This window comes from Myotis brandtii, unplaced genomic scaffold (genome assembly GCF_000412655.1).
Source record: "Myotis brandtii unplaced genomic scaffold, ASM41265v1 scaffold317, whole genome shotgun sequence".
NCBI classification, from domain to species: Eukaryota; Metazoa; Chordata; class Mammalia; order Chiroptera; family Vespertilionidae; genus Myotis; species Myotis brandtii.
This window is the reverse complement of record NW_005362155.1, coordinates 2,017,875-2,043,388: the sequence shown is the minus strand read 5'-3', so window position 1 is coordinate 2,043,388 and position 25,514 is coordinate 2,017,875. Positions and strand designations below refer to the sequence as shown.

Below are 25,514 nucleotides of genomic sequence, written 5' to 3'. Positions count from 1 at the left end.
CTCACCACCCCCCTTCCTCAGGTGGTGCCCCCACAGAGGAGCTGCAGCGCCTGGCCCAGGCCAACGTCTCCATGGACATCCACACCTTCACCAACCTGAACCCCTGCGCGCTGCAGGTGGGCCCTGGGGGGCAGGGGACAGGCTGGCCAACCCGGGGAGCCCTAGGCCACAGGTCCAAAGGCACCCCAGAGTGGGCCCCGGTCACTTCTCCAGGCTGGTTCTGCCACATCTCACCCCTGCTCACTCCCTGGGTAAGCGCTGCCCTGCCGGGTCTCCCCTTGGTCCTAAAGCTGGGCCCCCACTTCCCTTGAAGAACCTCAGTGTCAACAATGTGAGAACACTGCTGGGCCAGAACGTGGGGGACCTGCAGAAGGCACGCAGCCACCCAACCATCAGCTCCTGGCTCCGCAGCCTGAACAAGTCCCTGGACGAGCTGGGCCTGGACACGGACCCAGCCAGCCCCACCAGCCCCACCGGGACTCACAGCAACACCCCCTGGACGTCCCATCTGACTCCCCCAGGGGAAGGGCCTGGGAAGGACGCCCCCACCTCAGGTACAGCCCCACATCCAGCCCTCCCCCTTGGCAGGCCTTCCCCTGCCTCCGCTTGGCCTTGTCTGCCCAGGGCCCCATGGACCCCAAACTGCTACTTGCGCCCAATCTCATACTCTGTTGGCCAACAGTTTTTCCATTTGCCCCTCAGTTGACATTTGGGTGACACTGGCTTCACCCTGAGTTACCGCAGGATACAATCACCTCCTCCAAAGCCCACTGATCTGCATAGAGGCCAAAACCCAGGGAGGGGGAAGCTTTGAGATCTTTGTTGGAGCCCAGAAGAGTGGCCACACATGGTCTCCCCTGCCCAGAGGGATAGCGTGAGCCTGGAGCCCAGAGGGAGGGGCTGCCCCAGAGCCGCGGGAGGGTCCTGGGTGTGGCTCCCAGCAAGGACTGATGGGTACTCTCTCCATGTTGCACCCACAGGCAGCCCACCAGCCCACCTGGGGTACCTGCCACTTGCTGTGGCCCTGCCCTCCAGCCTCCTGTGGCTGCTGTATTGGGGTGCCCTGGGGCCCTGTTGGGACTCACAATGTCCTCTGAAGACAGCGCTGTGCTGGTAGGTGGAGCCGGACGCCAGCCCAGGCTAAGGTGCAAGCCCCGGGCACAGAAAACCTCAAACCTCGCCTAGGAGCCTGCCCACACCCGGCTCCCAGGACCTGCAGCTGCACTGAGGGCCTGGGCAGAGCTGTGACTACGGGGTCACCAGGCCCTGCCCGCTGCGGGAGACATGCCCCACCCTCTGGTCTTCTTCAGGACAAAGAACTGGGGCTGGGGCGCGGGCTCCATGGCACTTACTCCGCGGGTTTTATGTCTTTCTTTTTTTACTTGGCTGATTTTAATAAAGAACAAGGTGATCCTCCTGCGAGTGTCCCTTTGCCCTGGCCCCGAGGAGGGGCACAGAGACCCTCTCAGCTGTCTCCTGAGAAGTCACCAAGGCCACCCTGGGTTTGTTGGCCTGGCCTCAGGGGACACGGGGGCAATGGAACAGAATCAGGAAAGCCCCAACCCCCACCTCACACTCCCCTCCTCCTGCTTGGAGTCCCTGCCCTGCTTCCCCTCCTTTCCTAGTATAAACAGAAGGGCTGCAACTCAGGGCTCCAGCCCGCAGGCCCCCACCCCTGAGAATACCACCGCCAGCCAGCCCCTCCTCCTCAAAACACCATAGCCAGTTGGGCCCAGGACACCACCGCTGTCAACCCCCACCCTGCCCCTCCGAACACCACAGCCAGAAGGGCCTCCCCCTGTCCCCGGAGCACCACAGGTCACCTCTTTGGAGGGGGAACGGGTTCTCTTTTATTGAGCCCCAACCCCCGGGATGGAGCAGGGACCGCCCAGGCCGCTCCCACCAGCGGGAATCTCCACAGCAGGGCCCCGTTCAGCCTCCAGGGCAGTGAGCTCAGTTCAGCAGCAAAGCCAGGAGCAGAGCGGGGATCACAGTGAACGCAGATCCAGGTCCAAGGAGGTGGGAGCCCCCCAAGAGGGCCTCTGCACAGAGAGGGAGTGACTCAGACCCTCCACCTCATCTGCCCAGCCCGCCCCGCCGGCCTCCCCGCCCGCCTCCCCGCCCACCTCGAAAGTTGAGATCTAGGACCAGGTAGCCGTTGGGGATGCCGCCGTGGAGCCCCAGCCCCAGGCTGTCCAGGTCGCTCTGCCGCTGCCGGAAGATCCAGTCCCGCACAGGGCTGTTCCCCTGCTCTGCCTTCAGGCCCTCCAGGTTTGGACCCAGAAGTTTTTGCACCTCGGCAATGGTCAGCGGCTGCCAGAGTCCCCAGGCGACCGTCAGGGTCTCCCCACCTCTGTCCAGAGGCTGCTGGACTCTGCTGTGTCCAAACCACCCCATGCTTCCCCAGCCCACAGACTTTGGAGCTGGCCTTGGCTCAATGGCCCCGCCCCTCCCCAGACCCCACCCGCTCAGTGCCCCTGCCCTGAAAGGCCCCCATCCAGGACAAGCCCTTCTCCGTGGCCCCGCCCTTCCCATGGCCCACCCTCCAATGGCCCCGCCCCTCTGGTGGCCATACCAGCAAGGCCTCTTTCCGCAGCTTCTTGAACGTGGCCATGTCCAAGCTTATGTTCTGCCGAATGAGAGCCCGCAAGTCCTCCGTGGAGGCCCCACCTGTGCCCAGGGAGAGGGGCCCTACGCATAAGACCTCACAACATTCCCCCCACTCTCACCCTCTGACCACAAGCTAGCAGAAGCCCACTTCCTTTACCGGACTCCCTTTTCCTCAGGAATTTCTGGGCAAACCCTGGTGACCACCTGCCTCTCCCCGTCAGGGTAGAGGCTGGAGGTGGTCAAGTGCCTGAGCAGGGGTCGGAACGCACAGGGCCTCAGCCTATATATGCTTAGCAGTGGTTCTCAACCTTCCTAATGCTGCGACCCTTTAATACACTTCCTCATGTTGTGGTGACCCCCAACCATAAAATTATTTTCGTTGCTACTTCATAACTGTAATGCTACTGTTACTCATGTTGTGGTGACCCCCAACCATAAAATTATTTTCGTTGCTACTTCATAACTGTAATTTTGCTACTGTTATGAGTCGTAATGTAAATATCTGTTATGCAGGATGTATTTTCATTGTTCGTGACCCACAGGTTGAGAACCGCTGGCTTAGAGGGATGGAGGGCACCCTGACCCCTGGGTGAGAAGCTGGCAGCACCGATGGGGACCTCAGGCCCCCCCCCCCCACCCCCCATGTCCTCCTGGCTCACCCAGGAAGGGCTTGATCCTTGCAAAATATGCAGAACCGCTCATGTTCCGGAAAGCAGCGTGGGCCTTGTGATAGAGGACCTCCATCTGCGGTGGACGGCACGCAGCCAGGTCCTGAGGCCTGACCACCCTGGGGAGGCAGTGTGGGGCCAGGAAGTGAGCTGGGAGCACAGCACACCCTCCACACCCGCAGACCCAGGGACTCACCAGACAACATCCTGCTGCACGTAGCCCAGCTGCTCGGGACTGAGCGAGCAGAGGTAGGCAGGATGAAAGCTGGCCAGCAGGTCCAGGGTGGCCTTGTCCAGCCGGCCCCCTCCCACCAGATAGCGGGCAATCAGGGCAGCCACCTGTGGGAGGACCCCAGTGAGATGCCTCGGGGCAGGAAGAGACATAGCCCCTCAGGCCTGCACAGCCCACCCCCTGTGCTCCCCTCCCAGCAGGTGATCACCTGAGCATCCACTTTTCGCCCTGTGCTGACTTTAAGCAGAGATTTCACGGTCTCCAGGGATGTGACATTCCACTTGCGGATGTCCTCGGGGGTGACCTCAAGGAAGAAGTAACTCAGGTGCTGGATCAGGGACTCAGGGTACCCCTGTGGGTAGGCCTGCCGGGGAAACTGACCATGAGGGCCACAGCCACTCCCAGGGGGCTGGGAAAGGCTTTGGCACCGCAAGCAGGCGGGAGCCCAAGTCAGGAACTACCTGGTCCAATTTGCGCTTTAAAATGTCAAGCTGCTGGTAGGTGAAGGGAATCGCGTTCACCCGGTCCATATGCTCAGCCAGCAGGGCGCCATCCACACAGGCCTCCAGCTCCCACTCCATGTAGAAGACGAGGTTTTCATCCACCACATGGACCTCTTTCCCCGGGGGACAGGCCTTCTCTAAGGGGCAGGCAGGGGGTCAGGGGGCTGGGCTTTCCCAGTCAGCCTCCTCTTCCTCCCGCACCCATGCTGAGACCCTGGGCCACACATGACCCTCTCCAGGCCTCAGTTTAACCATTGGCTCAATGGGGTGCTTCTGTCCATTCTCCAAAATTGAATGAGCAGAGCAGCCAGAACGGCCACAGCACCAGCAGGTGAACCACCCCCCACCCCCCAGGTCTCCTGACACTTGACGGGCTGGGCCCTGTGCTCACTCTCTGTGCCCTGCAGAGCCCTCCGGAGAATGACGATCGGCTCAGACTGCTGCCAGGACAGGTCCTGGGAGGTACGTTGCAGCCATGGGGTCATGACACCCTGAGGACAGAGCAGGGTTCTGGCTGAGCCACACGGCCCAGCATCTAAGGACACCCGCCTAGGGCCAGAAAACCCTCCCCTTATCCCAGAGTCCTTACCTGTCCTGTGTCTGCAGTCTGGGCCCAGGAAAGTTGCACCCACCCTGCAGGGCAGGGACACAAGGTTCGAGGGGATGGCGGGGGCTTCTGGGTGTGCCTGCTACAGGCCCTACCCTGGGGAGGAAGGAGGCAAAGCCATCCCTTCCCTGACCCCCAGCCCTGAATACACCCCACAGGTGTGGACACGGAAGGTTAGGCTCCTGTACCCCATGATGTCACAGCCACCACACCCCCCCCACCAGGCCAGGTCCGGCACCGCACCAGGGAGCCCAGACCTCTCGCATCTTTTTCCTGGGACACCGCTGCTCAGTGCAGGCAGACACCTATCCCCCAAACACCCTCACTTTGGCCTGAGTCCCCATAACATCACTGCCCTGGTTCAGCCTCCAATCCTGTGGGGCAGCACAGGAAGAGACATGGCTGACAGCCTGCCGGGAACTCCGCACCGCTGAGGTTCAGGATGCCACCTGAACTCAGAACACTGAGATTTCAGACATCTGCCTGGGATTTGAGGCACCTGCTGAGGACGGGGGGGGGGGGGGGGGGGGGGGGGGGGGCTGTCCAGCAACAGAGAGAGCCTTTCCTGAGATCCCGATCCCCTAAGAATCCTTGGCTGCCCTCCAGCGCTCTCCCATCCCAACCCTTCGCAGCAGCCCACCCCCAGTACTCACTGAGGCTGAGAAGCAGGAGCAGGAGGCCGTGGGTGGGGGTCCTGAGGAGCCCCAGGGTGGGGCGAGCACTCTGCAAGGCCATGGTCTGTGGAGGACAGCCGCTCTGATGTCCTCACTGCTCACGCACCCATGCCCATGCCCACAGCCAGTGAAGGGGTCTCAGACCCCCTGGGGCTCCAGGTGGAACCTTCTCAGGCCCCTGCAGCAGTGTCTGGGCTGCCTCCGGGCCCACTCTAGGGACCAAGCAGCCACCTGGCCCGCCCAGCCCGCCCCCCTCCCGGAAACTGGCCCCTCCTGCCAGGGGTGTGGGGTCTGAGTCAACCCTGCCGCCAGCTGTAACCCTGCCTCCAGGGGCAGGCAAACAGCTGGCCCATCCTCTCTCCCTGCAGCGCAGGGCAGTCAGGAGGCAGGGCCGCCTCTGCCTCAGGCTGGCCTCAGTTTCCCCATTTGCACCAGGGGGACTAAGCAGTTCAGGACTAGGGGTCCTGCTGGGGCATGGCCATGTGCCCCCTCAACCTGGGGCATGGCCATGTGCCCCCTCCACACCCTGCCACACCCACAGCCACAGGTGCTGGGCTTTGTGCAAACCCAGGGCCCAGACAGGTGGACAAAGCTGGTGGTTTCCCTTCTGAAGTCCCTCTCAAAACAGAGGCCTGGGTGGGTGCCAAAGGGCGAGGCCGCCTCCCACCTCCAACCCCTTGGGTGGGGCAGTGAGCGGGGAGGCATTCCTGTGGGGGTGGGAGGTCCCCTTGCAGTTTCTAGAGTGAGAGGTGGGTGAGGAGGGTTGTCCCAGGCTGGGGTGGGGCCTGAAGGAGACCAGACCACCTTCTGCACTTGCCCAGGGAGGCCCAGGGCTGGAGGCTGCCTGTGGCCCAGTGGAGTGGAGCCTCCCCTCCCTCAAGCCTTTGCCCAGGCGTGTGTCAGCCCCACCCCTGGCTCATAAATGGGGGTGCGGTGGGGGGGGCACATTCATGCTTCAGCAACCCCTTTCAGCTGTGCAAAGAGCCAGCCCTGAATACACCCCACAGGTGTGGACACGGAAGGTTAGGCTCCTGTACCCCATGATGTCACAGCCACCACACACACCCCAGGCCAGGTCCGGCACCGCACCAGGGAGCCCAGGCCTCCCGCATCCTCTTCCTGGGACACCGCTGCTCAGTGCAGTCAGACACCTGTCCCCCAAACACCCTCACTTTGGCCTGAGTCCCCATAACATCACTGCCCTGGTTCAGCCTCCAATCCTGTGGGGCAGCACAGGAAGAGACATGGCTGACAGCCTGCCGGGAACTCGGCAGGGTGGGTCCCAGTACCAGGGCTGGGGGTCAAGGGCACAGTGTATTCAGCTGTGCAAAGAGCCAGCCTGCAGGGAGTGTCCTGAGGAGTGGCAAGGCCCCAGGGAATCCCTCTGGCTCCCACACCAGGCCCCAGAGGGGATGGGAGAAAACCAGACCCCAGACCAGAAAACGGGCCGTGGGTGGGACCAGGCAAGAGCTGCACCTCCCCCTGCATCTCCCCTCAGCCCCCACCCAACCCCACGTAACCAGGGGCCCCCAGCACCCTGGGTGCGCCACCCTGGGAGCCTCTGCCAGCCACCATGGGCCCTGGAATCAGCACCCTGCCCTCCCCACCCAAGGTCGGGTTGGGGCCACAGAGACACCTCAGCTGTCTTAAGGCTGCAGCTTCCAAGCTGGCCAGGATGCCACAAGCAGGAATCACGGTGTGGAGGCCAGTCCAGGGCGTGGGTACTTGTGTGTGACATGGGTCCCAGCGGGGGCAGGACAGGGTAGAACCGAACATGGTCCGATGAGTCCTCTAAGACCAGCATCCTCCTGGTCACCTGTTACTCAAGAGCCACCTGCATACTCGCTTGGTACCCCCTGCATGTGAGCCCTGGTCAGAGGCTGGAGCAAGGAAGATTCAGGCCCTGTCCAGGAGGACCCTGGGTGCGGGACCTGGCCACAGAGAGGGCTGGCTCTGCCCCTGCCCCTGCCCCTGCCCCTGCCCCTGCCCCTGCTACCAGAGCAGCCTCCATCTGGGGTCTAAGTGGACCACAAGCTCCTCAGAACAGAGTGTGAGGTGGAGGTGACTGTGAGGGAGGAGTGGCTAACTCCTCCCCCATCCTGAGAGTCACGCGCTCACAGCCTGGGGCAGGTGCTTGGCTGCAGGACACTGGCAGAGGCTCTCTCCTGCCCCGCCTGCCTGGCCTGTCCACCCCCCACCCCCTGCCCCTCCTGCAGAATCTCACACCTCAGCCCAGCCTCAGTCCCCAAGGTCTGGCCCTTAAGTGATGGGCTATGAAGTCAGACCACATTCCAGGGAGAGGGTGGCAGGAGAGCAGCTTACAGGCTTAGGACAGGTCTCCGATGGAGATGCTGTGCAGCAGCCCAGGTCACACAGCGTGTCAGGAGCCGCTGGTGCAGGACAGAGCTGACCCTCAGGGTACCACGCTGGAGCATGGGGGGGGGGGGCCTTGTGCTGCTCCCCAAGGGCAATGAGGACTAGGGAGGGGCATTCGCGGTGGCAGAGGCAGAGGCAGAGGCTGCCCCACTTCCCCCAGCCTGTTTGTTTGGGGCTGCCAGGTGCCCCTGCTGGGTGGGTCCCAGTACCAGCCTCTGCCTAATCCCTGCTCCCACCCAGAGCAGCTTGGCTGGATTTCCAGGAGGCTCTCACCTCCCAGGCCTGCCCACACAAGACCCACACCCTGACCGAGCCGCTATCCGCCCCCAGCCCCCACGCGTGAGGCTGTGGCCAGCCCCTCCTGAGCCTGAACACTGAGCTGGGTCCCAGGTGACCCTGGCACAACCCCATGCCCCTGCCCAGGGTCCGGGTAGGGCCTGCCCGTAGTGACTCTGGAGTCCAGAGTGATGGACCAAACCTGAGCCTCCTTTGCCGTGGTTTCCTCAACTGCGAAGTGGGTGGTCCAGAGGCCAGCAGCCTTTGGGTCTGTCCGGGAAGCAAATGAGGCATTGCCGGTGCAGCGGGGAGCAGCGCTGCTCACGCTCCAGGAATGTGTGGGTGGGGACCCTGCGGAGGGGCCGCCCAGGAGGAGAGGTGCGGGTGGAGAGCTGCCTGGGCCCTTCCCTTGGTGGGTGTGGGTGGAGCTCCGGGCTGACCTTCATGTACCAGGCACCTGTCGGGAGCCAAGGCCTTGCTCTATGGGCTCTTAGTCTCCTATTGCTCAGGTGGAGAAACTGAGGCCCAGTGAATAGCCAAAACGGCACTGCATGGCCAGGGTGTGATCACTGTCCCAGGGGGCCCTGGCAGGGTCTCCACAGGGCACCCACTACACCATGCTAGGTGGTGGCCACTCAGCCAGGATGTGACTCCCAGAGTATTGGCCACACTGTGGCTTCTTTCTAATGAGTGCTGGGCTCTTGGTAGTGCAGTGAAGTGGTTGGGTGAGGAGCTGCAACAGTCCAGGGGTTGGGGGAGACAAATCCAACCTGACCAGCTGCAGCGAGCACACAGCACTGCTCTCCGGCACAGAGGGGCCATGGGAGCCCACCTGCCCGGCACTGGCTGTTGCCAGATGGGAGGAGGAAGGCGCCTTCCTGGTGCTGTGGCTGCTGGCCACTGGGTATGGACAATGCGCACCTCTGTGCCAGCTGGACTCCAGTGACGGCTCACAGATCCCTGACTGTAGACCACAGCCTCAGTCGTGTGGCCTTGATGCCGAAGTCACTGGTGTGTGACTCCCTCACTTCCCCGCCAACCCCTCCGACGGTTTTGTGAACAGCAATTCCCTGTGTGGGACTTCTCTGAGTTACAGACCTGCAGGGGTTTCCTTTTGCTGCACTGAGTATGTGCAGCTGCCCCGTCCCTGACTGGCTCCATGGGCTGGGTTTTCTACATGTGCTAACTGAACGGGCATGCCTCGTTTTATTTGGCTTCACAGATGCTGCTATTTCTTTTTTACAAATTGAAGGCAAGATCCTTTCCCAGCAAAAATATTATGACTTGCTTTATTGTGGTGGTCTGGAACGGAACCCTCAATATCTCCAAGGTACGTCTGTACAAAATTCAACCAGGCTGCCCGGTACAAGAATCAACTTACGAAGTCCATAGCGGAGCAAATGCCTTAAAGTCTTGTTCGCAGACCATAACTGAAAAGTTCTGACAAAATGTGAAAAAAACAGTTTCCCAAGGGCCCTCCGGAGTGAACAGAAGTCAGATCCTGAGGGGAACTGATATTTGGGAAAGATGCCAGCATGGAGCGGTTCTCTGTGTGAGGCGTGGCTTTGCCATGAGGACAGCCCGAGGTGTGGCCACCGGGTACGAGTGCTCGGACTTTACCTGAGCCTCTTGCTGACCCCCGAGTCATGCGTGTGCAGGCGGACTGAAAACAGCTCAGACAAAGATGGAAAATGGGCCGAGACTGACCGCTGCCCACCTCGGGAGCAGCAGAATTCACAGTGAAAGATACGGCCCACCAGAACAAAGCAAAAGCAGGAATGGTCTTCCCAGGAATATAACAATTCAGTGTCTATACAACATCATAGTCACATTGTTCATGAGAAAATCCAAAAATACTCGACACAGGAAAAGCCAGGAGATTGTGACCCAGCCTCAAGGGAAAAGGATCGATTTGGACCCATACCAAGATGAGTCAGCTATTAGAACTACAGACAAGGATTTTAAAGAAGCTATTGCAACTACCCCCATTGCAACCACACCCAAAGAGACCATGGAAAACAAGCTTTTGTGAACCGAGAGGTAGGGGAAACGGAAAATATTTTTTTAAAGAACCAAATAGGAAATTTTAGGAATCAAAAATTCAAACTCTGGAATTTTAAAAATTCACTGGATGGTCTTAATAACAGGATTAATCATTTCTAATTGAGGGTTAGGTGGGAGCTTCTCAACTGCACAGTTAAATGGATTTTAAAATGTGGAAATTTCCTTTGTGTTCGCATCAAGAACAATTGTTTGAGCTCAAAAGATACAGCCTCTGCAGACGGGCATGGGAAATAAGAGTTCGCTTCTTGTTTTAACTCTGACAGCACAGGAAGTGTATAAAGCGTGTTACTGGTGATTCACAGGGCACTCGTTGTTAATATGACGGTAGTACATTACGTGTTTTGCATATAAGTGCTATTTTCCATTGTAATTTTAGGTGGACTTCATTAAAAAACATTATCAAGTCTGAAGCAAATGTTAAATCCCAAAGATAATCAGTGTTCGATAATTCAGGTTAAAGGGGGGTCTTCTCTGTGAATATACTGACAAACATTGAATTGTACACTTAAAGTGGGTGAGTTGTATATTATGAGAATATCTCAGTAAAGCTGTTTGTTTGTTTGTTTGTTTGTTTAATATATTTTTATTGATTTCAGAGAGGAAGGGAGAGGGAGAGAGAAACATCAATGATGAGAGAGTATCATTGATCGGCTACCTCCTGCACACCCCCTTATGGGGATCGAGCCCACAACTCGGGCATGTGACCTTGGCCGGAATCGAACCTGGGACCCTTCAGTCCACAGGCCAACGCTCTATCCACTGAGCAAAATTGGCTAGGGCTCAGTAAAGCTGTTTTTAAAAACAGGCCAAAGACCAATCAGCACATGAAAAAATGCCCAACATCATAATCACTCGTTAGGGAAATGCAAATCAAATCCACGGTGAAATACCACTACACCCCCACCAAAATGACTAAATTTAAAAGGACTGACAATGACAAGTGTTGACACGAATATGGAACAACTGGAACTCTCAAATACAGCTGGTGGGAGTACAAATTAATATGATCACTTTTGTATGGCATTTTCTTTTTTTCTTTTTAGTTTTCATTCAACATTATTTTGTATTAGTTTCAGGTGTACAGCATACTGGTTAGACAATCATACACTTTACAAAGCAGTCCCCCCAATATTTCAAGTACCCACCTGGCACCATACATATTTATTACATTATTGACAATATCCCCTATGCTGTACTTTACAGACCCTGACTATTTTGTGCCTTCCAATTTGTACACCTTAATCCCTTTACCTTTTTCACCCAGCTCCTCCATCTCCCCTCCCCTCTGGCAACTATCAGTCTGATCTCTGTGTCTATGAGTTGGTTTCTATTTTGTTTGTTCATTTACTTTGCTCTTTAGTCTCCACATATAAGTGAAACCAAATAGTATTTCTTTTTCTCTGTCTGACTTATTTCACTTAGCATAATACCCTCTAGGTCCATCCATGCTGCTGCAAATGGAAAGATTTCTTTTTTTCTTGGCCAAGTAATATTCCACTGTATATATGAACCACGACTCTTTTATCCACTCATCTATTTATGGGAACTCGGGTTGCTTCCATTTCTTGGCTATTGTGAATAACACTGCAATGAACATAGGGTTGCATATATTGTTTTGAATTTGTCTTTTGGGTTTCTTCAGATACATTACCCAGAAGTGGAATTGCTGGGTCATAAAGTACTTCCAATTTTAATTTTTTTAGGAACCTCCATACTGTTTTCCATGGTGGGTGCACCAATGTGCATTCCCACCAACAGTGCACAAGGGTTCCCTTTTCTCCACATCCTTTCCAACACTTATTGATGGCAGCCAGGTGTGAGGTGATATCTCATTGTGGTTTTAATTTTCATCTCTCTGATGATAGTGGCACTTAGCATCTTTTCATGTCTATTGGCCATCTGTATGTCCTCTTTGGAGAAGTATCTATTCAGATCTTCTGCCCATTTTTTAATTAGATTGTTTGGGCAGGGTGTTGAATTGTATTATTACTGAATGGGGTCTGGGCCCAGGGCGGTCTGCCTAGGGTCTGATGGTAGTCTATGCGTTCCTGACATTGTATAAGAAAGATTTCACAACACAAATCCAGGAGATTTTATGAGTATGTTTACAGCCAGAGACGTGAAACAAAGGAAGGGCTTAATGTAGAAGAAGCAACAGGAGAAAGTCAGAGAAAAGGGAGCCTTGGAGACAGGTTCAAGGGTTAGCCCAGGTTGAACAACTGCTGCCCACTGCTCCCCTGTTTGCAAGTCTCATAGGGTCCCCTAGAATTTGGAAGATGCATGCCTGTGGGGGAAGAAGTGAGGGAAGGGAAAGATGTGGGAGTGCTCCCAGGAGGGAGATCAAGCTGTGGATCTTTTATCTTGAGGCTCTTTTATCTTTCATTGGCAGCTGGAATCCTATAGGAGGACTCAGAGGAGGGTCTTAACAGAATATTCATTAGCTTTTCAGATGTGCCCTTCAATATATTGATTCATCAACATGTGTAGGGGTAATGATGGATGTTTCATTCTCACACCAATGTTTCTCTCTGTCTCTGTCTCTCCCTTCCTCTCTCTCTCTAAACTATCAATTAGAGAGAGAAGGGAGAGGGAAAGACAGAAAGAAACACCAATGTGAGAGAGACACTTCGATTGGTTGTCTCCCACAAACCCCTATTGAGGATCAAGGTGCCTACAACCGAGGTATGTGCCCTTGACTGGAATAGAAACCAGGACCATTCAGTCTATAGGTCGACACTCTATCCACTGAACCAAACCGGCCAGGGCAGAAAATATTTTTTAAAAATATAATGTCAGCTCATAAGCCCAGCTTAAATGCACTAAGATAATGCCAGAGGCCAGGAAGAACCACACAGCAGTCTTGGGTTTCCCATTGCCCTGACTCATTTGTTTAATTTACAACCACTGTGTACCAATCCCAGGAGTTTTCATCACTTATTTTACAATGTTTATAAAACAAATCTTTTGAGGTGTTCCAGGGGCCCTTTGGAAACACTGAAGTTATTCATACATATATTGAGATTTTAATCCTTAAAACCTCAATGTCTAATGAAAACTAAGAAATAATCAATTAGCATTCTTTAGCTTGGTAGATTTATAGAGGAGGCATTTTATAACCTCTAGAAATATGTTAATAACATCAAAGTCAGTTATTAACATGGGTTATTTCTGCAAAACCTAAGCAAAATAAAGACAAGTCTGGTTTATTTAAACCAACAAACTTAAGCTAGCTTTTATTTACTAAGGATTAATCTTAGGTCACCTGAACTTGAAAAGCATTTGAGTTATTTTCTATATTTCTGAGAAGTTTAGAATATTTAATCCTTATAAGTGCTTGCCTTTAAATTAATTTTAACAATACCATCTACGGGTAGAAAATTATCTCACATTTACAACACACATTAATAAACATACACAGACAGACACAAACAGAATATCTGGATCCAAATTTTGTTTTGCAGGCAGATACATTTTATATCTGTCCTTGATAAGTCGAGTACCAAATGACCTTCCCCCTTTTAAAATAAGGACAGTGGCCCGACCGGAGTGGCTCAGTGGTTGAGCTTCAACCAATGAACCAGGAGGTCACGGTTTGATTCCCGATCAGGGGGTGTGCACGATGCAGCCCATCAATGATGTTCCTCTCTCATCGATGTTTCTATCTCTCTCTCCCTTCCTCTCTCTCTGCAAATTAATAAAAAAAACATATTTTAGAAAATCAATGGGAAAAATATCCTTGGGTGAGGAATAAATAAATAAGGGCAGCCATTTTTAATACCTCAAAGAATTGGGTTGACACCTAAAGGACATCATAGGTTGATCCATGTATCTAATCCTCTTTTTGAATTTTTTCGAGACCAATTGACTATGTTTTCCAGTCATTATGCCTAATTTTACAGCTGGCTTTTTCTAATTGTGTGCACAAAAGATTAACTGAGAAGTATCGAAGGATCCTCATCGTGGCCAGCTTAACATTAACGGGAGGCTGGCTTGTGGGCCTTGTTGACCTGGGAGGCACGACTTCCCATGAGATCTGTAGAGTCTGAATAAACTGCTAGGAAAAACCAGCCCTTACGTGCACATCTCCGGATGAGCCATGCAGTGAACATCCCCATAGGACTGCTCTACGCCCTAGAGGAAATTTTCCCAGACAACTCACAGTGATTCTTAGTCACCTAAGAATACCCGAGCAAGAGCTTCCCAACTCCTAGCCCCCATCCCTGCCACTCCGGACTTAGGGTCTAAACAGTTATCATCACCCCACTGGCTATCTGGGTTGGGGAAGCGAGTGTCCTTTCTCTTTCTGAGCTAAAGAGAGTTCAGTCTCTCATTTACCAGCAAAGATTTTGTTTAGATTCTTAGTGAGTAATTCCATTAAAAAGCCAAAATTAAAGTCCTGGCTGGTTTGGCTCAGTGGATGGAGCGTCAGCCTGTGGATTGAAGGGTCCCGAGTTTGATTCTGGTCAGGGGCACATGCCCGGGTTGTGGGCTCGATCCCCAGTAGGGGGCGTGCAGGAGGCAGCCAACCGATGATTCTCTCTCATCATTGATGTTTCTATCTCTCTCTCTCCCTCTCCCTTCCTCTCTGAAATCAATAAAAAATATAAAAGCCAAAATTAAAAGCAGCTACCCACTTTTTTTCCTTTCCCTGGGTTATTTCAACCCTACCCACCTCAAGGATTTTCTAAGAACAGCTCACATAAAGTCGTGGCCTGCTGCTTGAAGCAAAGAAGGCTGCAATTCCAAGAGAAAATCAGCCCAGTTCACCTGATGCAAAGCGGGGAACCAGTGGAGCACAATGGGACCTCGCTGGTCCCTAGCACCAGGCCCAGGTCCACAGGGTGGTCCCGGGTGGGCTACTTCCAAACCCTGCTGTACTACGCCAAGTACACTGCGACGTAAGAAACATTCAAACCTGTAGGGGATTTTTACAAGAGTTTATCTGAGCCAAACTGATGACATATGCCCAGGAACAAGATCTCAAATGCTCCTGGATTTTTCATTTTAAATGGATGTCCTTTTTGCACATAAATTAAACCACAATAAAATTGATTTAAAAATCAATAGCATAATGAGTCTTGGTGAGGATATGGAGAAAGTTAAGCCCTTGTGTATGGCTGGTGGGAATGTGAAAAGTTTCAACCGCTAAAAAATAGTTTGGTGGTTCCTCAAACATTTATTTTTATTTTTTAAATATATTTTTAATTGATTTCTTAGAGGAAGGGAGAGGGAGAGAGAGATAGGAACATCAATGATAAGAGATTGATCAGCTGCCTCCTGCACACCCCCCACTGGGGATCCAGCCCACAACCCAGGCATGTGCCCTTGACCAGAATCAAACCCAGAACCCTTCAGTCCCCAGGCTGACACTCTATCCACTGAGCCAAACCAGCCAGGGCTCCTTAAACATTTAAACACAGAATTACCACATGACTCAGCAATTTTAGATGGTTGAACGATCTGAAAGCAGGGACTCAACAGATACTTGTACACCCATGTTCATAGCAGCGTTATTCACACTAGCCAAAGGCGGAAACAACCCAAGTTGGATGGGTAAACAAAATATGACATTTACATACAATGGAATATTATTCAGCCATAAAAAGGAATGAAATGCTAACACCTGCTACTATGTGGATGAATCTTGAAAACCTTATGCTCAGTGGGAAAAGCCAGACACAAAAGAATATAGTGATTCCATTTATATGAAATGTCCAGATTAGGGAAATCCATACAGACAGAAAGTACAACAGAGGCTCCCAGGGTCTGGGGAGGCAAGGGGAAAGAGGGAGCCTGTGTCTCATGAGGCAGAACTTCTGCTTGGGAAGGTGTGAAAGTTCTGGAGATGGATGGTGGTGACAGTTGTACAACATTGTGAATGTGCTTATGCCACTCAATTATACACTTAAAAATGATTAAAATGATAAATTTTATTATATGTATATTTTACCACCATAAAATATAGTAGTATTTCTTTATGTCAACAGTAATAACAAATTTAATAGAAAACATGTCGTTTCTAATAACAAATGAAATGCACAAAGTCCTAGAAATCTACTTAATAATGCAGAATACCTTTATATGGAACAACCCGGCATGATAATGAGGACAGTGCTCCTAAAACTATTCTATAAATTCAATTCAATCCCAATAAAAACCTTCAGAGGGTGTGTGTTTTTCCCCAGGAACACAACAAATTCATTCAAAAAATAAAGGGAATAAATATCTATGATCTAAAAAGAAGTAGCAAGCTCCCAGATATTAAGACAAAGCCACTGTGATTAACATAGGAACAGACAAAGGGGCAGACAAGAGATTTCAAGAAAAAAAAAATGCCCATATGCATGTGGGGACCTCATACATGAGAAGGACGGTTCCACAAAACAATGACAGGGGTGCCGGGAGGGGCAGATCTGTGGGGCAGACGGTGTAGAAAAATATGAGTCATTGTGTCAAGAAAAATAAAGCAGTCCCCTGGCTGACATCATGTATGGGCCGATACCAAATGCATTAAAGGCTGATGTACGATAGAGGAAACTCTATGGATAGAAAAAGGCTTGGTGGAATGAAGAAAGATGCCAACACAGACACAACACAGCAAAGTGTGGGTAAACTTGACTTCGTCAGAATTTAAGATTTCTATTCAATAGACAAATTGGCAGGTAACAGGGAGAAGAGATTTCCATTACCTAAAAGTGCTCATGGCTTGGTAAGTGAGAAAACAAACAAATCAATAACAACAAAAAACCAAGAAACCGATAGAAAGGGGGCCAAGGAAACAAGCAGGAATTCTCATAAGAAGACAGGATGGCTAGTAGTTTTTGGAGACAGGCTCAGCCTTTGTAGTAACCACAGAAATTCAGATTCAAAGAAGGAGATTTACAAAATTAGAAAGGTGGGTAATAACAGGTGTTGACCGTGTGGAGAGACAGATCCAACCATAGGTTTAATAAGCAAAAGTAAGTGATAACCATGAAAGGAGGGGTGACAGTTTGGACTATGGAAAGAAGACGGTTGCCCTGGTTCCCACTCCCACTCCAGCAACTTTGCAACCTGGAGGTGAGCTTCCTTCTGGTCTCGGTTTAGCATTTTGCAGGATGCACTCAGGAACACAGCTGGCTTTTTATTATTATTACTAAAGGCCTGGTGCACAAAATTCGTGCACTGGGTGGGGGTGTCCTTCAGCCCGGCCTGCCCCTCTCACAGTCTAGGAGCCCTCAGGGATGTCCTACTGACGGCTTAGGCCCACTCCCTGTGGAGTCTGGCCTCCCTCTGTGGGAGGTGACCGGGCTAATTAGGGGAAGGCGCTCCCCCCTCACCCCACTGCTGCTGCCACTGCCGGCCCCCGAGGCTGCTGGCCCTCCTCAGCCCTCGCAACCACTGAGGCTTTGTTCAGAAAGACTTCCAGAAGACATCGGGTCTATCCAGTCTAATTAGCATATTACCCTTTTATTAGGATAGATTATTGCTTACAGAGAAGAAGGGAGAGGGAGAGAGAGATAGAAACATCAATGATGAGAGAGAATTATTGATCAGCTGCCTCCTTCATGCCCCGCACCAGGGATCGAGCCCTCAACCTGCCCATGTGCCCTGACCAGGAATAGAATCGTGACCTCCTGGTTCATAGGTTGAGGCTCAACCACTGAGCCACACAGGCTAGGCACAGCTGGCTTCTTACACACCTTTCATCCCTCATACACGATTCCTATTTGTCCCTGCTCTCTGTCAGAGGTTGGCTACAAGTACCTGCCCCCAAGCTATTGTTGGCCTTTTCACTCTGTGTGAACAAAACAACTTTGGGGCTGTTTATGCTGCACATTTTTTTAAACTTTTTTTCTTTTATTTTCACATGGCTAAATCTGTTCCTCATCAGGATACCTCGTGCCTGAGAAATCTGGCTTTGCCAGTTTGATTGCTGGTGTGGATAATCCCCATGAGGCCAAGGGCAGCCAGCCGGCTCCCCGGCAGGACCATGCTCTCAGAAGGCAGGAGCTGTGCCTCGAGCTCAGTAGACTGGCTCCTGCTCTGGTTTCTGAAAAAAAATCTGTCCCCCAATGTAGGCAAAATAAAAAGGAGACCAGAGTCCACTGGCCTGGAGCCTGAAGCAGCCCTGTCATTGGATCTCTGCTCCACATGCCTCTTCCAGGAAGCCTTCCTTGGTTAGCCTAGTCTTCCCAACTCTAGGAGGTCAGCCCTTCTCCCCTCCTCCCAGGGGCCTGCACCATTATCCTGGAGGCCATGTTCCACTGCCTTATGTCAGATCCTATCTCACCATGGCCACCACTGACCTCAGGGGCCGGTTCTGAGGGCCACTGACCCTCTTCCTGGCCTCATGACTAACTGCTCCCAACTGGAGACCACGTGCATCCCCCCGACAGGTGCTTCATCCAAGGTGGGCACACAGGGTGAAGGCACACAGGGAGACGGACACAGGCTGGGCGGTGCCTGCCTGCCTGCTTCCACTGCTGCCCTGGGCGGTGAGGCCCAGTGGAGCCTGTGAGAGTCGCCGCTGAACCCCCAGGGCTGGCGTGGCCTTGAGACCCCTAGACCCTCACCAAACCATCCCCCACCATGACTGTCCTGGATGCAGCCTTCAATGCCTTCTCGAAGGAGCAGAGGAGGCTCATGCACAGCTGGGTCTGGAGCCAGGACACCCCAATATGATGTGGCAGTGTCCGGGAGGGGGCACAATCCTGGGGCTGACAGGTCCCTGGCTGGGCCCTGCTGGCCCTGACCCAGCTGGCCCAGGAGGGGCTGCCCCGCCCAGACACTCCTCAGGGCCCTGGCCTGCTTCTCAGACATGCTGAGGACAGGAGTGGCTGTCCTGAGTTGTTGGGGACGAGGAGAGAGGGCTGCCATTTGCCCAGCTGACCCGTTTCACAGGCCCAGCTCCCGATGCTGCCCCAGCTGCCTCCTGCTGGACCTCTCCCTCACATCCGGGGCCCTGCCTCCCAGGCAGTGCAGTCAGGGCATCGAGCCCCGGTTCCAGGCTTGCATAGGGTTCTTCCTGCTGCCTCTGGACAGTGCCTTCCTGGCCCAGGTCCCAGTGGACAACTCCTGTGACACCTTCTCTCAGTTGTAGGAGGGAGGCGGGGCGCGACCCTGGAGCTGGGTCTGGACAGGACTTCCCAATGACTCCACCCACATCTCCAACCCCAGCATGAGGAGCTGCAGAAACTTCCTGACCTACAAGGCATCTAGGGGTGAAAGCAGATGAGTAGGGACACCCTAGCCCTCTGACCTCCCCCACCCCCACAGTCTGGAGTCCTGGGACAGTCACTGGGGGCAGCAGATGTGCAAGGCTCAGGGGCACAGATGGGATCAGAAATCAGGCTTGGACCCTGCAGGCCCTGCTCCAAGGCCCCAGGCTTGGGGGCTGTTTCCCCCCATAGATCTGAACCACAGTGAGCTGAGAAGGGCCCCCCAAGGACCTTCACGCTCACCCATGTCCATGCGCCCAGTGGCACAAACTTCCCACGGCGGCTGGGTGAGCACCTGGGAAACTGTCTTCACCAACCTCCATCTGCTGCACTGGACCCTGAGGCTCAGTGGTGTGAGCCAAGGGAGGGGACAGCGAGGGGCGGGGAAAGTCGGCGGGGCTGGTGCCTGGGGTGGGACAGGTGGCTCACTGACTGCTGGGAGGGCAGATGCCAGGTGTCAGGGTTGGGGTATGGCCAAGCTGATGGGGCAGTACCTGCCCGAGGTCCTGGATAGACTGTGCCAGCCCAGCTGGCCGCCTTCCCGTAGCCTCGGGGAGCTGCACATGGCCGGGTCCTGGATTAGCTCTCCGAGCGCCCCTGGTGGGCCTCGGAACTGGCCCCTGGCCTCGGCATGGCAGGTGTCTTGGGGTGGTCTGAGGCCACTTCAGCCAGGGCACCTGCGGTGGCTCTCCCAGCTCCTCCCACCCTGCCCCCCAGGCTTGGCCTGTACCCCACCTTGCACTGCCAACCCCATGGGGCTGATCCTTCTTACGCCCCCTTAATGCCCATGATAACCTTACTTAGCTCCAGGTCAGCTTCAGAGAGGGCATGAGCAGGCCTCGTCAGGGCTGGCCCTGGTGGTGATCAGAGGGTGACTTTGTTTCCCCAGTGTCCTCTGGCTCCTGGCATGCTGCCACCTCTGAGACAATGCATGCCATGCACACTCACAAACACACCACCTCACTGCCTTGACCACCTCCTGTGGCACCTAGGTCCCTGGGGAGGTCAGGACTGGGGTGCAGGGGCTGACCCAGGAGGTGTGTGAGGACTGCCCAGGACAGGAGGTGGCCCCAGGCCGCCAGCTCAACCCCTACCATGGAAATAGAGACCAGAGATGGAGAGAGAGCCAGGTCCTCAGCAAATCTGGGGCCAGAGCGGTGGGAGGACACCACACCGGGCACACAGAGTGGCTTCCTGCCCCCTGCCCACACCAAGGCAGCTGGCTCCCCCCTATGGAGTTCCCAGAGCCCCAGCACAAGAAAGGCCTCCTCTTCCACAGGATACAGGGGCCCCTAGCCTACTCCCCGCTGCTGCGGCTGCACTGGGTGAGTTGGGGGGCAGCCCTAAGGAGACTGTCAGGTAAAGAGAAGAAAGCCGGGGTGGGAGGTCCCCTGGGGAGAGCTGGGAGCTCCCGAGGCTAGGCTGCTGGGCCTAAATGCACGATTTCCAGGGTGACCCTCTCACTGACAGCAGGCCAGGCATGCCCTTCACAACCAGTAAAAACATCACACAGAGACAACCAGCCAGGCTTCCGGTAACCGAGTGGCACCCGGTTCCTGGACCTGGGCAGAGGCCCTGGAGCTGGGGGCTCCCATGGGGACCCCTGCCCCATTCAGCCACCCCATGATTCTGTCACAAGACACATGTTCCCTCAGGTGCCCAAATGGCCCCTTGATGACCTGAGGGCTGAGTGCGAAGTGTGAGTGCAGAGGCACCTCAGGGACATGGCGAGCCCGGCCTTGATGTTTGATAGGCAGCCATGGCCCTGGTGTTCTAACACCATGGGCTGGGGAAACGCCCCGGAACAGTTAACCTGCTGCCACTCACCCTAGACGGGCAGGTTGAGCAAGTCCCCTGGAGACCGTCGCCCTGCACAGCCTGCTGATTGGTGCCGGGGGCTCAGCCCCCGACCAGCTTAGCGCCCGCTCTCCCGAGAAAGCAGACCAGGTGGCTCATGGACAGAGACCCTCTATCACATGGTTAGGCAAAGAAGGAGGCTTCTGCTCTCAGCCTGCCCGCTGGTCCTGCTTGGTCCACTGTCCCCACAGAGTTGTAGTCTCTGTGTCCCCTGCTTAGGCCTCGAGGGGCCGGGGCAGGGCCAATCTCGCATGCCTGTGAACAGTCGTGCAGAGCACCTGCTCTGCCCAAGATCTTAAACATGCCCAATGCACAGTGAGGCCCGCTCCATGACCTGCTCTCCCTGCTGCTCCCTGCAGCCCTGCCTGGGTAGGAGCCGAGGGAGGACCACTGAAGGGCCATGGAGCTCTCTCTGACCTTCCTCCTCTCCCAACTCCTGGCCCAGTGCGAGCCTCCTCATTAGCTGCTAATTGTGCTCCGTGCCAGGCCTCCCAGGGCTGTTGCCGGATCACACCTGTTGACAAGATGTGGCAGCCCCGGTGGGAAGATGTCCGGTGTTGATTACGGTGCTAATGATGTGCTCATTGCCCTCAGTAATTCCCCAAATAAAACACTGTGTCTGGGATGCAAATCTTGCTTATAAAACTGGGGGCAAGTGGTGGTAGTGGGGGGGTGGGGGCAGAGGACAACGGTAGCTCAGGCTCAGGGCCAAATCGTCCAGAAGACCTGAGAGTAAAGATTCCCTTGTTGTAGGAGACCCCCTAGCTGGCCCCCCACACTAACAAACTAGCCCCTGCTTTACAAAAAAAAATGTGGGGGTGGGTTTTGAAAGGTGAGAGCCACTAGGACAACCGTGGGCAAACTACGGCCCGCGGGCCGGATCCGGCCCGTTTGAAATGAATAAAACTAAAAAAAAAAAAGACCGTACCCTTTTATGTAATGATGTTTACTTTGAATTTATATTAGTTCACACAAACACTCCATCCATGCTTTTGTTCCGGCCCTCCGGTCCAGTTTAAGAACCCATTGTGGCCCTCGAGTCAAAAAGTTTGCCCACCCCTAGTGACTAGGGTGAGTAGGAGGCCAGCCCTGTACTCAGAGGGTTTCACCTGACTGTGTCCAAGCAGGCAGGAGCTCAGGGACCCAGCCCCCTCCCCATTCCTCTCACCTGGCTGTGCCTGGGCCCCCAAACTTAATACAGGCAGTTCTCAGTAGCTGATCCCAAAGTGCTGGGGGCAGCAGAAGGAAGCCCCCTCCCCTGTGGTCCCGGCTGTGCCTGATGGGGGGCCTCTCGGTGGGTCCTGTGGGCCTCACCCTGGATGCAGTCCTCCTCCTATAGTTCAGCCATGCAGAGCAGGGGAGGAGCAAACCCCACTCCCATCCAATTCCTTTGGGGTCTTAGACCCACAACACAGTAACAGTGGAGAATGCAATAAGCGTTTTGAAATCCCATGTTTAGGAATCATTTGTTTTGGAAAATACAAAATAGCTTTTATTGTCCCCCACCCTGGGTCATTTTACACCGGCTAGCTGCCCCAGAGAGGCATCTGCTAGCCCAGCCCTGGCTCTGCAGCACAGACAGGAGGGCATGGCCCGACTGTGTCCCCTCCATCCCACCAGCCCCCTGAGGGCCAGCCCAGCCCAGCTGGGAGGTGAGCTGCAACCTGGTGAGATATATCCCATTATGTAGCTGTCCTCCAGCCCCTGAGGATCCCATAAAAATCTAGACATGTGGCTGTGGTGGGCTGAATGGTGCCCTCAAATATGTCCAACCAGAATCTATGAATGGGAGTTAATTTGGAAAAAAGTTTGTGTGGATGTAATTAAGTTAAGAATCTCTAGATGAGGTCATCTGGATGAAGGTGGTCCCTAAATCCAATTGTCCTTGTAAGAGAAGACACACAGGAGTTGTATGACCACGAAGGCAGAAACAAGAGTGACACTGCCCCAAGCCTAGGACCACCTGGAGCCTCCAGACGCCGGACACGGAGAAGGATCCTTCCCCGGGCCTTTGGAGGGGCACAGCTCTGCCCACACCATGACTTCAGACTGCTGGCCTCCAGAACGGAGAAAATAAATTTCTGTTGTTTTAACACCCACCCTCCACCCCAGTTTGTGGTCCTTTGTTACAGCAGCTCCAGGACACTAACCCAGGGCCAATCCCTTGGAGGGTGAAACTGACACCAACCCACAGGAGGGGTTAGGCAGCTCTATAGGCTTGGTGGAAACCATACTTGCGCCCACTCCGTGGCAGCTGGTTGACTTTGGGCAAACCTGTGGGCACATCGGAGCAGAGGCCGGGCTCTGCACCTGTTTCTGCTCAGGTAAATGGGTGCCCACACACAGTCACAGCGTCACAGCAGCTGCAGGGGCCAGCCGGCCGACCTGGCCACAGGAGCTGTGGCCCTCCATGGGTCCTCAGCTGGCCCTTGAGTACCGACCCCCACCCAACGCGTGCAAACTCTGGTATTGCACATGGGAAACGCACGGTAAATACTCGCTAATGATGATGATGAAACAATCTGCAAAATGTGCGAGCAGGCACACAAGAGGCGAGGCATAATGTTGGCTCTAGAGCTTGGGGACCCAGTCACGTAGGCACTCCTACAGGGATGGCTGGACCAACGGTTTGAGCCTGGACAGACCAAAATGTACTACTGCCTGGCCTCTTGGGACCACCGTGGGCCAGCTAAGTTGAGCAGCAGCCTCTAGTCCCCTCGTTTTTTAAAATCCTCACCCAAAGATAAGTCTGTGTGTGTGTGTGTGTGTGTGTGTGTGTGTGTGTGTGTTTAAATATGTTTTTATTGATTTCAGAGAAGAAGGGAGAGGGAGAGATAAAAACACCAATCATGAGAGAGCATCATTGATCAGCTGCCTCCTGCACACCCCCTACTGGGGATCAAGCCCGCAACCGGAATCAAACCTGGGACCCTTCAGTCCATAGGCAGACGTTCTATCCACTGAGCCAAACCGGCTAGTCCCCAAAGATACATTTTTATTGCTTCTTGGAGAAAGAGGAAGGGAGAGAGACAAGGAGAGAAACATCAATGTGAGAGAGAAACATTAATCAGTTGCCTCCCATATGCGCCCAGACTGGGGATGAAACCCACAACCTCAACCAACTGAGCCACCCAACCAGGACTAGACCCCTCATTTTTTAAATAGTTTTACTGAGATATCAGTTCACATATTATAAAATTTGCCCATAAAAATTGAGATCTATCTTGCGTCCCTACATGTCAAACTCCTCCCCTCCAGCGTTGGGGGAACTGTAACCCCCATCCCCAAATGGAGACCATCCTTTGCCCCACAGTCAAAGCCCAAGCGCCCTCCACTGTAAATCCTTTCCATCACGCCCCCAGCACTTTGGGATCAGCTACTGAGAACTGCCTGTATTAAGTTTGGGGGCCCACACCAGTGTAATGGATCCTGGTCCTGCCCCAACCCCAACAGCACTCGTTACCGTCACAAATTTTTTGCAAACCTACTTTGGGGCATTTCGGTGAAACTAAGTTTTTTTGTGCTCCACCGGTTATAATAACTAGTGGGATCGTTCCGGTTCCAGGCATCACGTCTCAGACCTTGCTCAGGTACAGCCAGGACAGGGGGACAGGTGTTGCTGGGAAGCCTACCTGGGGCAGCTGCTGGCAAATGTCCTCTCCTGGGAGACAAAAGGAGTGGTTGCCGGGCTTGAAGAGGTCGCACCAGCAGGTGGTCTCGGCTCCCTGGATCGTGAAGTAAACCCACAGGCAGGTGCAGGAGTTACCAGGTAGTGGTTGACATCAGGGCAAGAACCCCAAGAAGCGCAGGCGCCCAGCCTGGGCGGCCCCCCCAGAAAGTCGGGATTACCACCAACACTCTGGGGCTGAGCCAGCTGGGGCCCGGGGACGGGCTCGATCACTGGAGTTTTCTGCAAAGCCCTAACAAAAAGTGACAATTAAATGTATAACTGTCCCTGACCGGTTTGGCTCGGTGGATGGAGCGTCGGCCTGCAGACTGAAGGGTCCCAGGTTGATTCCAGTCAAGAGCATGTACCTTGGTTGCAGGCACATCCCAGTAGGGGGTGTGCGGGAGGCAGCTGATCGATGTTTTTCATCGATGTTTCTAACTCTCTACCCCTCTCCCTTCCTCTCTGTAAAAAATATATTTTTAAAATATGTATCACTGTACGTGGCACGTTTAATAAGTGGTTTAAGAATTGGGTTCGACAGCAGCAGTCCTGTTTCTGGTTTTTAAATCTTACAGGCAAATGGAGTCTTCCCAGGCCGGTCTCCAAATAGCAGGAGAGGGTGCGGAGGCCTCCCAGGAGCTCCGGGGCCGCCCAGACCCAAGGCCCTGCACCGAGCAGCGGAGAGGGGGCACCGCTCCCGTCGCCGTCCCTTTCCTTTGCTTCGGGAACTGGCGCTCTGCGCGCAGGCGCCTCCGAGTTCTCGGGCTGCCGGCGAGG

The 25,514-nt window shown here is 54.1% G+C and overlaps 2 protein-coding genes across 4 annotated transcripts in view; one reads left to right on the top strand and one right to left on the bottom strand.

Annotated features, from left to right (window-relative positions):
* Positions 1-1,416, top strand: part of LOC102243463 (mesothelin-like protein) — a 9,454-nt gene extending 8,038 nt beyond the window's left edge. Inside the window, exons 14-16 of the mRNA XM_014543039.1 lie at positions 11-116; positions 314-554; positions 981-1,416. Of these exons, the coding sequence (XP_014398525.1) occupies positions 11-116; positions 314-554; positions 981-1,117 (484 nt within the window). The 3' untranslated portion in view covers positions 1,118-1,416. The remainder of the gene's footprint in view (positions 1-10; positions 117-313; positions 555-980) is intronic.
* A 422-nt stretch (positions 1,417-1,838) lies between these two features.
* Positions 1,839-25,514, bottom strand: part of MSLN (mesothelin) — a 25,434-nt gene continuing 1,758 nt past the window's right edge. Inside the window, exons 2-13 of one of the 3 annotated variants that reach the window (XM_014543040.1) lie at positions 24,700-24,792; positions 8,149-8,216; positions 5,274-5,358; positions 4,603-4,646; positions 4,405-4,504; positions 3,972-4,150; positions 3,719-3,874; positions 3,475-3,617; positions 3,270-3,397; positions 2,576-2,670; positions 2,127-2,313; positions 1,839-2,042 (exon numbers count right to left, since the gene is read on the bottom strand). In XM_014543040.1, coding sequence (XP_014398526.1) covers positions 1,954-2,042; positions 2,127-2,313; positions 2,576-2,670; positions 3,270-3,397; positions 3,475-3,617; positions 3,719-3,874; positions 3,972-4,150; positions 4,405-4,504; positions 4,603-4,646; positions 5,274-5,358; positions 8,149-8,216; positions 24,700-24,792 — 1,367 coding nt within the window. In that variant the 3' untranslated portion in view covers positions 1,839-1,953. Of the gene's footprint in view, positions 2,043-2,126; positions 2,314-2,575; positions 2,671-3,269; positions 3,398-3,474; positions 3,618-3,718; positions 3,875-3,971; positions 4,151-4,404; positions 4,505-4,602; positions 4,647-5,273; positions 5,359-5,833; positions 6,240-8,148; positions 8,547-24,699; positions 24,793-25,514 lie in introns of those variants that run through there. The other 2 variants (XM_014543042.1, XM_014543041.1) reach the window with 2 other exon arrangements.